The sequence below is a fragment of the Siniperca chuatsi genome, linkage group LG10, assembly GCF_020085105.1.
Source record: "Siniperca chuatsi isolate FFG_IHB_CAS linkage group LG10, ASM2008510v1, whole genome shotgun sequence".
Lineage (NCBI taxonomy): Eukaryota > Metazoa > Chordata > Actinopteri > Centrarchiformes > Sinipercidae > Siniperca > Siniperca chuatsi.
The window spans coordinates 23,787,189-23,800,044 of NC_058051.1; the positions used below are offsets into that span (position 1 = coordinate 23,787,189).

At 38.1% G+C, this 12,856-nt stretch overlaps 1 protein-coding gene across 4 annotated transcripts in view; it reads right to left on the bottom strand.

The window, feature by feature from the left end:
* Positions 1-5,006, bottom strand: part of LOC122883480 (chemokine-like protein TAFA-1) — a 28,214-nt gene extending 23,208 nt beyond the window's left edge. Inside the window, exons 1-2 of one of the 4 annotated variants that reach the window (XM_044212213.1) lie at positions 4,932-5,006; positions 637-781 (exon numbers count right to left, since the gene is read on the bottom strand). In XM_044212213.1, coding sequence (XP_044068148.1) covers positions 637-781; positions 4,932-4,967 — 181 coding nt within the window. In that variant the 5' untranslated portion in view covers positions 4,968-5,006. Of the gene's footprint in view, positions 1-636; positions 782-2,049; positions 2,542-2,877; positions 2,886-4,931 lie in introns of those variants that run through there. The other 3 variants (XM_044212216.1, XM_044212215.1, XM_044212214.1) reach the window with 3 other exon arrangements.
* Positions 5,007-12,856: the final 7,850 nt, after the last annotated feature.

The window sequence follows — 12,856 nt, forward strand, 5'->3', positions numbered from 1 at the left end:
TAACAGACACCGAGGACCTGCACACTCATGCAGCTACTTCTCCCTTTGAAGTTCTGACAGCATTCGGCTTCCTCTCCGTTGTTGAATCCTGAGATCATAATTATTTACCATAACCACAGCTCACATCCGCCTGACGAAAAACAAAAGTTGGACCGCAATGTTATGGTCATATTCTATTCAGTGCAATTTCACAGGGACCACAATCACATAGATTAAATTGAGAAGGTGCAGTGTAGCATGAATATCAACAGTAATAGCTCAAGAAAGAAAGCGCAATGGCATTCATTGTCTATGTGATCTTTTGTACAGAAATTCTCATGCTATCAAGGCCAAATCTTAATGAAAAACAGCCACTGTACAATATGCTTGTTAAATAATTGGTTGTTAGTCGAAGCTTAACTGCTAATATATCAATGAATGTAATGACTTAATAAAATCAAGATGTAGATACAAACTCAGAGAAAAATAGAGTGCTGTTATTTTCTCCAAGGTTGTGACAATCTAATTAAACACATAAGTAACAGTACTGCCGATGGCAGCAACTGAAAATATCAAACAAAACATTTGCCCCTCATTTTGATACTTGTAAGAAATCTGTGGTACCCAGAGCAGGAGAGAAGGCGCTAAAGGACTCACCGATCATGTGGATGGTGGTTCGTCCAGGCCTCGTCCCATGATGCTGTTGGATGGTGTCATAGAAAGTGGCCTGACACAGCTGAATGGCAGTCACACTGACCCAAAGGCACAGGCAGAGCAGCCAGGACATGACAGGACACATCTGCTAAGGGCCGACAGAGGTGGAGTCAAAAATACATCATGTTCTCAACCTATGACCTCAACCCCCCAAAACACACACACTTCCGGAGTCATAAGCAAAATAAATAAAATTTTAAGATTTTGTACAAGCACTCCAGTCTATAATTGGCCTTAACGCTCCTCAGTTGAGTCTTTTAGTCATCGGAATTTATCATTAGCATGATTATATAAGTATGAGTTCTTCACTGTTTTGTCTTCCTAGTTTGCCCTGTCTTGTCCCTGAGCCACAACGCTGCAAATGTGGAGTGATCCCTGGGGAGTTTTTCCCATGCAGCAGAGATTTCCCCTGACAGGCTGACTCCCTTCAACTCCCGAGCTGTGCTCCTGCCTCAAAACCAAAATCAAACTTAAAGAAAGATAAGATTTTGCAAGAAGCTGGCTGCCGAGGCTTTTCTGTATCTGTCAGAATAATGTGACAGTGACACAGCAGTAATAGGAATCAAAAGCCTTGTAATGTTTCACCATGCTGTTTAGATAAGAAAAGAGAAAAAAAAAGAAACGGAACAACAGCAAGGAATGCTCCTGGTCATAGGAGAAGGGTGGCTGTGAAGGAAATCTATGAAGGAAAAATACAAAATGTTTCAGCCCTAAAATCGTTTCACAACAGTTTTATTCACAGCAGCAAACTGTCAACAAGGATAAGATCATTAACCATCTTTTTGAAAGCATTAATTCATATCATGACCTATTTATAACATTTATGAAATATATTTAGATTTAATTTCTTTATGACATGATTTAAACATGATTGATGAAACTTGAATTTTCAAGTGCATAAAAACTTTTATCAAACCTTAGGAAGAAAAATGTGTATTGCATCAATTAATACTATTAAGGTTATACATTCTGCATTCTCCAGATTCTACTCATTTTAACTGCAGAATACTTTTCAGTCTTTTCACATATTCATTGTGCTTTTAAGCATCTAAAGTAGCAATAAAATAGTTCAGAATATAGCTAAATGGCTAAATAAACATCTTAAATGAAATTGCAAGTCTGCATATAATAAATATTAAATAATATCAAGGCATTAGATCAAATAAAAATACATTTTGTTTATCGCAACAATATGCCACAGAGTACAATTATATTATATGCAGATTTCACATTTAAATCCAAACTGATTTTTATAGTAAATGTAGGCTATGATTTGCCAGTTTTATGCAAAAAGCTAAATCTCTTGACAATGACATGATTTATTTTTTGCCCAGAGTAGGAAGAAGAAAATCTTACCTGAGCAACCCAACAAAGAGTATATAAATATCTCAACAGAATGACATAAATCCATCCATAATGCTGCTCATGTTGATCCCATCCAATAACTCTGAATTTGGCTCGAGGAGGGAACTCCACTGACTCTGCCTCCCTGTTCCACACTTTGATAGCAACAGTCCAGTGATTTAGAAATGACCGTCAAGCCGGAGTCAGGAAATAGATTTACAGCTCTTTCAATTCCACCTTTGAAATATCACTGCTTCCCCTTGAGGAGCTGCTCCCACTGACACTGAATTCATTTGTCCCTTCGCATTTATAGGCACGTGCGGAGTGCTCCTTAATTAACTGTAGTGGAATCTCTTCTTTCACCGTCTGCATCCTTCCAGTGAGAGGCAGCCTCTGAGCAGCAGCTCTCGCTGAGTCCCCCCTCAGCGAGCACTAAGAAACAAATGTGCCCGTACAGCCTGGCTGAGTGTAAAGACTGTATCACATGTCTTAAAGCCAGACTGCTTCTGGATTAGATGGCATGGTGGGACTCCACCTGATTATATACTTCTGAAAAATGCAAATCAGGGAAACTGGCACCACTCACGTCGCTGTGACCACATGATTAACAATTATTTACATTTAGAATGGATTTCTTTTTCTCCTGAGGGAACATTTCCTTTTATTCCTTTCCTTTTTTGTTGTCAGTTTCTGCTCTGCCCTACATAAAGAGAACTACGAACATGCTTAGTCTTTTTAAGAGATTAAAAGTTATTCCAAGAAACTTAACAAGAAAGTCAGGATGTTATAGATAGAGGCACATGAGGATGGGAAGACGTAAACCCTCAGTCCTTAGCTTACCTTGGTGTTGTCAGAGGAAGGTGCATAAAAGAAGATTAGAAAAGAACATGTTTTCACAAGCTGAGCAGAAAAGAAAATTGAAAACAGATTGTGTTGAGAAATAATAATGTCCATTCAGGTGATGGTAATCTTCACCTACAGTGGGGGAGTTCTTAAGTCTATGATGGAGATGTAATGGTGATCGTAGCAAAGAAGGGGAGGTGAGTGCTGTTATTTGGTGTAAATCAGCACCGATCTGTATGTGTGGGAAACAGCTCAATCCTCCTTGTTCCCCGCCACCTTCGCTACATGGGGAGCTCTACATTTGCATTGTGTCTGGATTTTTTATCACTGGCATGCAGAACATGCCCAAGGCCTGCAGCTCACACTGCCATCTCTATGGCATAAAGACTTGATGCTTGCTCAGGAAGACAGGGTGCATTCCCGGTTCAGGAAGGAGTGAAGAGTCAGAGGAACAGCAAGAAACTGCTTGAGATGTAGTCACACTACAACACAGCATTAATGTCGGAGGCTTTGGCAAAGTCAACTCTGTGCAGAGGGGATTTGGCACATATATAAGGAAGCCAAATAGCATAAATTGCTGATTTGCTCTGAGCAGAACAATAGTTTCCGAAGACAGGGCAGTCATTAATTGTTCATCAAGATTTTCCAATGTTGACACTGTGCTTTGACACACTAGGATTGCCCTTCATTCGAGCCATCTGTTTCACAGGGAGTTTGTTCAGAAATATGTAGAATTCTTGGAGCACACAGGGGGGCCGTGTATCCGAAACACAGAGCACTGATATCAATAATATCATTGATCTTTATTCCTGTGTGACAATTATCCAGAACACTTGGAAAGAAGTGTTTATACAGTCAACTTAAATATGTGGAATAGGGGTGGGTGATGCCACAAAATCTGGTTGTGATCCGATACCACATAACACTAGGGCCAGAATTACTGATATTTATACTGATACCAATACTTTTTATTATTAAAAGTGGGTAGCTAATACACTATCATGTAGGGGAAAGCCATGGCATGTCATGATTTCTGAGGTGAATGCATCATTAATAATCTACTTCTCAATACATTTTCATTGGCCTACTACCGAATGATTTGCCAATCACCATGCACTTCTTTTTTCTCAGTCATTTCAGATGAATGGTAAAGCTGAGTTTTTAAGAGTAAATAGCACATATTTATTGTTTTAATTAATTGAACTAACAGACAATTGCTGAATTCAACAGCAGCACAGAAGCAGAGTGAGAGAGTTCATGTATCCAGAGATTTTCTCTTTTTTTGGCATCGATTACAAAGCTAGTGCTGAAACTCAAAACAAGACTTCGACAGTATCGGTAGTAATGATAATTTTAGTATCAATCCGCCCATCCTTTATATGCAACAACCATTCACCTTTATGAATGGCTAACAGTAGGTCTCTAAATTCCTGGGTAAACATAGTAAAGGTCTGTGATAAAGTTGGACACAATTAAACAGAAAACAAATCACTCTGTCAGTAACTGGAAAGGGGTTGGAACCCAGTGAAGCACAGTCAAGAGGTTCTTTGCTGCTTGTTCAGAAATAATAAGCCATTTTGAAATTGAATTTTTAATTGTGGACATTATAAATGTTGTGGGCCTAATGTGGCCATGTCGTCCAAGAATCCACAAAGCCTAAATTCAGTCATATATACTATCTTAAATTAGTGGGAAAGTTAAGAAATTGTCAAATCCATTGTCCTCGTATTTAAAGGTTAAGTCTGTTGTTACATATTCTTCTACATTTTTGTTATTGTAAACAAATCTCATGAAAAGACCAAAACCAACAATGTGTCAGTACTTTCTGACTTCCCTACCCTGCCCATAGCGCTCAGCTCAAACATTTGTTAACAACTTAGAATGTATGTCACAGAAGTAAGTTTCAATGACACACAGTCACATGGCTCATAACAAAACGCAAACTTTATTGTGAAATAATTCCAGTTCTAAAATAACACACAAATGTCTCTGAATCTATATCTATAATCTTTGCAGTGCAACAAACCAATCAAAAAGACTTTTTTCCTGACCTGCAGACCACCAGTTTCTGTCTGAAGAAGGTTCATGCACTGCTGATTCAATGGACTCCTCCCTGAAAGGTTCTGACGGCTGCTCTCTGAAAAGTAACTCTGAAAAGAGGACGATTTTTTTAAAGAATGTTCACAAGAGTTGTGTCCTAAATCTAAAATGGTCGGTACAGATATGGCAAGGAAGCAGACAGCCCATAAGCTCCCACGGGCTTTTGGCCTGAATGTTACATACCTACAGTGATGAGATTCTCAGGGACATATCCAAAGCATCGTGCTTCTTCCTCTTCTTCTTCTTCTTCTTCTTCTTCTCCACATCTGCAGAAAGACAACATAAAGTCATGTACTTCATAAAAAATGGAAGCAATATGGGTCTACGCTTAACGTCTGTCTGATTCCATGTCAAATTTCCTTTCCAAATGGCATGCCTTCAGGATAAGGTGTTGGTTGCTACTTTATGCCGAGAGTCACTAAGCAGAGTAAAAATGTCAATAAATTGTTGTGTTTTGCTCAGGGTGGGAGAGCTGTAGATGTCTCAGGAAGAGCTATGGAGCAGTTTTCTATTTAGCTTCCCCCTCAGCTGTGCATTCTCTTGTCATAACAGGAATCACTAAAGGTTTAGCTGCCCTAAAAAAACATGTGACATTTTAAGATGATATTAGTGTTGATTACAATGACACCACTGCCAGGAGGCTGATTTCTATTAGACATAGAGAACATGTCATACTGTAGATCATGTCATGCATCACCACGCAATTCCATTGAACAATAAATGCCCCCCCGGTCCTTGTAGATAAAAGTCATATATTTCTACAGGCATTCCTGCTATAATATTACAGAAATCCTCACATGCACCTTCCAGTCACACAAGCTGTTTGGCTGCATAGCTATGGAACAAAAAAAGACATGTCGTGTGAAAACAGTTTCAAAGATTCAATAAAAGAAGAAGATATTATCTTGCTGTTGGTTTGACAACTCAGATATCTTTTCTCTGAGATCAATAAATCACTGGCAGTGAATTACTTACGGTGAAATAATGAGGGATGCCTTTCAAGTGATTCATTTGCATTCTCATTGAGTGTTTTTGTTTTCTGAAGCATTCTCTGCTCTTTTCTGGAAAGGTCAATGGGAAACGGTTGGTGTCTACTTTATCTGCATGAGCCAACTCTCAAGTTCAGCCAAGTAAGAAATAAGATTATCTTTATAGAAGGCAGTGTGAGAATCTGGCCTTTGAATCTTATTCAGTAGAGTATTAATGTCTTAGTGGGTAGAATCAGCCCAAACTGCTATTAAAATAACTGAAGTCTTGAGTGCTGTGTTTTTCAATTCTCTGAGCCCCTCATGTTTAATGGAAATTGAGTGTCTCACCTTTTACATCAGTTGATCTTAACATTTAATAGATTCTTTTAAGGATATTAATCTTTTCCATTATATCTTTGTTGTGGATAAGAGTGAGGCACATTTCTCTCAGGCGAAACAACTCATTAACTTCCCAGACACAAACCTTTCTACACCTGAGGTGTGATATGAGAAAACTCAGGTGAAAAGCAGAATAAAAAGCCAACAGTTTGCAAACTTAATGCATGCCTAGGTCTGTTATTTTTTTAAAGCATATAATTAAAAACTGGAAAGGCCTTTTTCCTTCATTATTTCCTGAGTCTGATTGACATTTACTAGCAGCTACACTATTTGATCCCACCATTAAGTCAAATGTCATTGCATGCACTTTATGAATTTTACAAATTAACAAAGAGAACTACAGTATTGCAGTGCCAGGCAGAAAAAATAGAGCTAGCATCCAGACATTTCAACATAAGTACTCATTCTTTTAGCCCAAACTGCTGATGACAGTCTCCAGAGAGAGCAGATGCTGTTGCCTTCTGGCTCAGGGCTTCACCGTTCCATTCCAGTAACTGCCTCTGTGCCTCCTGAGATTTGCTACTGTAAAACCTGCTCTCTCCCTTGGCATGCAGGTGAAGAAAAAACACTAATACAATCGGTGGCTTTTATACCTGCCTTTAAAAATGTCATCAGCCGACAGCAGTTATCTAGGTTAAGTGCGCAGAGCTGTGCTAATAATTGAGATTAACTGTACAGTATATATCAAGTGTGATGTGTGTTTCTTGCATTTGCTATCTCTAAAATTGTAGAATCAGATATGAAAACATTAAACAGGGTGATTACATCTTATTTATGTTATTTTGAAAAGTATGGAAGGAAATTTTTGTGAGAAGACATTTCCCAAACAAAGTCATACAATCAATCATTGTGTGTACCCCTCAGCTCATACGGTTGACATGGCACATTTAAGTCATTTTAGCTCCATCACATCACATGACAGCCCCAAAATTGTGGTGGTTTATGTAATTAAACTTGCCAGTCCTCTGATGCCTGTATTCATCTCCTGAGGTGAAACCACATTTGCCCTTCAGATGTTTACATTAGCACCTGAATGGCATGAACATAATAATTGTGTCATGTTCCTGTAACAGCCATATGTTAGGCTCAGGTCAGGGTTGCACACACCAGATCAGACATATAAAGGAGTTGTGTCTGAGCTTATGCTTTAGTTGATGCTGGATGTATAAATACATACTCTTTTCTTTTTCTGCTACAGAAAACTGGTATGATACAGAGCAATTCCACCCTTCCAAATCTGACATTCATGCAAGGACAGAAAACTTGTGTTATTTTTTGTGATCTCAGGTGGATGTAACAGTAAGTTAAAGATGCATAATTGAGGAAGAAATCAGTGAGAGATGATGTCAAATCTCTGCCAGTCTCCTTTGAAGTCTTAAAGGGATTCAGCAGAAATCTCAGTCAAACCTCCCTGACAAGGTCAGAGTGTCTCATGCAACCTTTTGTGGAAAGCACTCAGCACAACAAATGGACCCTAAACTGTTTGATACCTGTTGTTTGCACTCCAAAGGCAGCTCGCTAGAGTTGATTATGTAGACCCACCCCAGCACTCTCCATCCCCGTCCTTGTCCATTTGTTCCAGGCCACTGCTGACTGAATATGACTTGAACAGCTGGGGGAACCTTACTGGCAGAGGTCAGCTGAAAACCTTTCTATAAGTGATAATGCAATTTCTGTTATCTGATGGTTGGATGGTCAAAAATGAATAGATGGTACAGTATTAGACAACTCTGCTACACACGAGAAGGACATTCTTTCTTCGCTGACTGTGAAGACAATATGATGCTTTCTTGCCGAAGACATTTAAAGAACGACTCGTATTTAAAGTCAAACTAAAATTTAAATACATTTTCGCTAAGAAATCCATTTACCCTCAGTGTTTGTTTTGACTTGTGTAATTGGTCAAAATTTTAATTACTACAAAGGAAAATTTTGATGTATTGTTCTGCAGTAATAGTGCCCCCCATATTAGTGTTCTCTGGGAGCAGTGAATGTTTGGTCCCAAATGACATTGTCAGTATTTTAATAGTATTTTGTGTACATATGTTGGTGGACGGGCACTAACCTCAAACCCAAGAAAACCTCATTCAAAATCACAATGACATTTGTAATAACTCAAATAACAAAAGAAATCCAGCCTTACGTAACATCACCTTACGCAACAGTATGTCGTGTGGTTCACTCCATATGTCTAGATAAGAAGGCGATTTTAAAAAAAAGGATCTAATATCGTTGTTTCTCCAATATTTGCCATTAGAAGAGGTTTTTGTCGTATATCAAGGGTAATGATGAAACAAAGCACTGCTGAACTGGTAAATTTTCATGGGAGCTGTATTTTTTGTATGCTCATGAATTGTTGCTCAACTTTTTTTAAATCACAAAATTTTCAATTTCTGATAGCAAGTGCTGTCGCGGATGCAAATTTGGCTTACAATATGGAAAGTAAACTCCAGGAACAAGTTGAGTTACAGAAGCAAGTGGTCATCTGCCATCACAAGTGGACCCAAGAAAGACAACTAACGCTATCTAGACCCTTTCCTTTGTATAATGTGGGACGAACACAAGAGTGTGCAGGAACTACCGATGACTCAGCAGGTGTTGAAATAACATAAACAAAAAGTAACATCTAGGAATCAGTGCTAATGTTAGACTATGACTAACTAGTCCTCCCATGCTGAATGTTGTAAATAGGACACATGTCTCAAAGGTACAGTTTGATATTTTGGGAAATACGCTTATTTTCTTTCTTACCAAGAGTTAGATGAGAAATTGATACCACTCTCATATCAGTACAGTAAAAATGAAGCTATGGCCAGCAGCCGGTTAGCTTAGCTTACAAAGACTAGAAACAGGGAAACAGCTAGCATGGCTCTGTCTGAAACCACAACTTGTCCATTTTAAACTTCGGTTTTTGTACACATTAAACAAACAGGATTTAACGTGTTGTTAATTTGCCAGGTTGGCTTTTTCTCCTTTATGATAAGCTAAGTTAATCCAGTTTCATATTTAACAGACAGATACAAGAGTGGTATTGATCTTCTCACATAGCTCTCGACAAGAAAGGGAATTAAGGATATTTCAAAAAATGTCGAACGTTTTTAATATGACTTTGCTAAAGATGAGAGAGACATCCAGACTTTAGGTTAGAGATACTGTAAAGAGAATTCAATGCATTCTTGACCAAGAAAACCAAAGAATAACCACATACTGTATATAGTAAAATAAAAGGGTCCACTATACAGCAGGTCTACACAACTTGCTGCACAACAAGATTAGAAGATGGTCGAAGTAAAAAAAAATACCCAAAATCCTTTTTGAATATTTTCCCAAGCAGTCAAGTGAACTTCATTTCACCATTACTGTGCTCACTATTTCTCCCCACCTCCACAGGCATAATAGGGAAATCGCTAATATAAAAACTGAAATTGTATTCTTTCCTCTGTAAAGAGAGATGATTGCATATCAAGTTGGCTGGTTGAAGTACCTCCTGTGTATGACTCCTGTGTGGTGGGAGAGGAAGCATTTTTCTTCCAACCAATGGAAGAGTGAGTCAGGTTTATGACTATGGGGAGCAGAGGGTGGCCTTTATTTCCCTGAGAAGAGAATTATTATTGCCCTGCAAATTTATGGCTTGCTTCTGGAGAGAACCTACCAGCAGAGTGCCTGTCATTTCTCTTACTATCTTATGCATTATTGATAAGTCTATGGTCCTATCATCCATTGTACGCTATTGCTATAACTCAACAGCAGGAAACAACATATACAGTATACTGTAGATGTGTAGAGTGAGTCCCTCTTGTGTTCTCTATACTGTATTTTACACCACTGTTTTATGAGGACTTTCACCTATTAAGCAGAACTTATGACAATACCAAGCATGATATCAACAACTTTGACCCCTCTCACTTGTCTCTTAATAAAAATATTTTTTTAGCATTCATGACTGGAAACATCTAACAGAGGAAAGATTTAATACACACACTTTAAATGATTCCCCTGCAGAATTGTCATTTGCAAAAAAAATAATTGGCTAATAAAATTAAACTCAGTGTTGTGAACCAGTTTACACAGGTTTGATAGAATAGATGTGGGCTGTAATGAGGATGCTAATCCACAGCAAGAAGCTCTGGATCAGGCACAAGGGACAATAGTGGTTTCTCATTTTCATAATGCTGTGATCCCAGCTGAATAAAACAGAAAAAAGTTATATTCATTAAAGCACCTCTTTGAATTATACAAACAGAAATGAGATATTTAAATGTGATTACCACTGACTATCATGTGGTTACAAATGAGAAAAGAAGCTGCTTTATTGGGCTGTGTGAAAGTAACGTGTCACTTGACAATAGCCAGAACAGCTGATTAATTGTGGGAGTCTGCTTCAATTAATATGTCCTGATAAATGGTTGCTATTAGCTATATTCAGCTGTTATGTGGGGAGATAATTAGATCATCATGTTGTTAAAGTATAATAAGGATCAGCCTCTTGCAACAAAGGATGTCCTCCTTTGACTCTGTCCTTCACCTGGTCATGAACGCTGCCACTGTTCAAAGAGAAGGCAAGAAAAAAGCATCCAGACTCAGACACCTTTAATTTTCCTTTTTTCAAAAGTGCTAGTAAATCTGACATCTTTACACATGTGGAAGCACACAAATTGCAGCTCTATGTATAGGCTAACCACAACCACTCACACTCACACATCAGAATCACTGCACAGTACAAAACAAGTTAATCAGTGATGTTTTATTTGGCACCTCCCACATGTGCTACCTCTTTCTCTCTGTCTCTTTCCTCCAAAGCTCCTCTCACTGAAGGACCCTTCAGACCAGCAGCAATCATCCTATTTAGACAGCTGAGAGGGCTGCTTTTTGAAACATGGTATTGTATAATGCTGCCTGCGCTTGCAATCATGCTCTTCACACTGCGATGATGAGGTTAATTTCGGTCTTTTGTGTATATTTTGCTTATTTGGTTGTTTATATAAGCAGTTTAATTCAACTGCAAAACAAGCTCATTTTTAATGTTTTCAACACGTTTTTACATGTTTCTGAAAACTATGAATTGATCACATTGGCCTTGTTTCTAATTTAGGTTTTGTGCTCTTTTGTTGCCAAAGCATGCTATAAGAATCAACCTTTAAATCATTTCACATACCATGCACACCATGTTAGATATTTAATTTGTTTTCTTCTTGATTCGTTTGCAAAAAGAATATGTGTGAGTGACATATTTAAAGCTGTACATGTGGTGATGCATCCTGAGCTGAACAGTGAAGGAAGATAAAGACTTAACAAATTTGTTTATTAGCTTCCCACTTTCTGAAGCTCAGCCAATCCATCACCACTGAACGACCTTATGAATACATTACAATACATTAAAGCTGACTGGCTGCACAGGAGTCAGTTTGTGAGTTATGTCGTTTGTCATTCTGTTGCATTTGTTCTAACTCTTCTCCATTACAAAGTTAGATACTGCTGCAACTGTTTGCTAAAATCTTTCAAAATCTATGTCAAATACTTCTTTTAGATGTAATTTTCTACATGAAAGAAATAAAGGAAATTATTTCTAATTCTTACTTCAGGCTTAAATCAAGCCTACAGACATATTGCAGAACCAACAAATACTTGATAACTAAATGCACTTGATTCATTGACTCATTGATTTGTCTTGCCTGGCAGGAACATAAATGACTGCACTGATTTTAGAGGAGAAACAAAACAAAAGCAATAGAACTGTTGAAGTGATGTGGAATCAGTGTCTGTTTTTAAGACAGAAAGTTACTTTAGCAACTTATAATAATTATCACAGCTGCTAGAGGGTTTTGTCACTTGAACGTAAATGTCGTTTTTGGGAGTTTGCTGAAACGACAGATGCTGTCGTTTTCCTTAGGAGAACAGTCTCGACAAAGATGATAAGGCTGTTGTTATTCTATATTTTCTTATTTCTTATGCAAACAAATTAGACTGTCCTCCCAAGAAAAACGGCAGCATCAGCCATCTCAGCAAATGCCCAAAAATAACAAACCTTCAAGTGACAAAGCCCTCTAGTGCTCGTGGGAATTATGACGGTGTCCGCCAGGAGAAAGGGAGGAGGTAGTGAGATGTTGTTATAGAGCTGACTTTAACACGGGAGTCTGCTGTTCGCAGTCAATGTTGGTTTCTTTTAACAATGACAACCATTGTTCCCTAACCTTAACCAAGTAGTCATTTTAAGCCAAACCATGGTCTTTTCCAAACACTAACCAAGTTATTATGTGTCTAAACCTAACCAAACCTTAACCATAGCAGTTAGATCAGAAAACGATTTTATTTTTGCATCAATGATTTGTAAACAGTTTTAAAAAGCACGATAAATGCATTGCAAAGGTTCAGTAATTTCCTTAAACAGCTGGGCACAGTTGTTTTTAGCAAACGTGCGGATTAAAATTATCTAATATGTATTATGTGTTTTCAATAGTTTGTCTACAACAATGGTGGCATAAGCTATATCAGATACAGTACACAGGAAA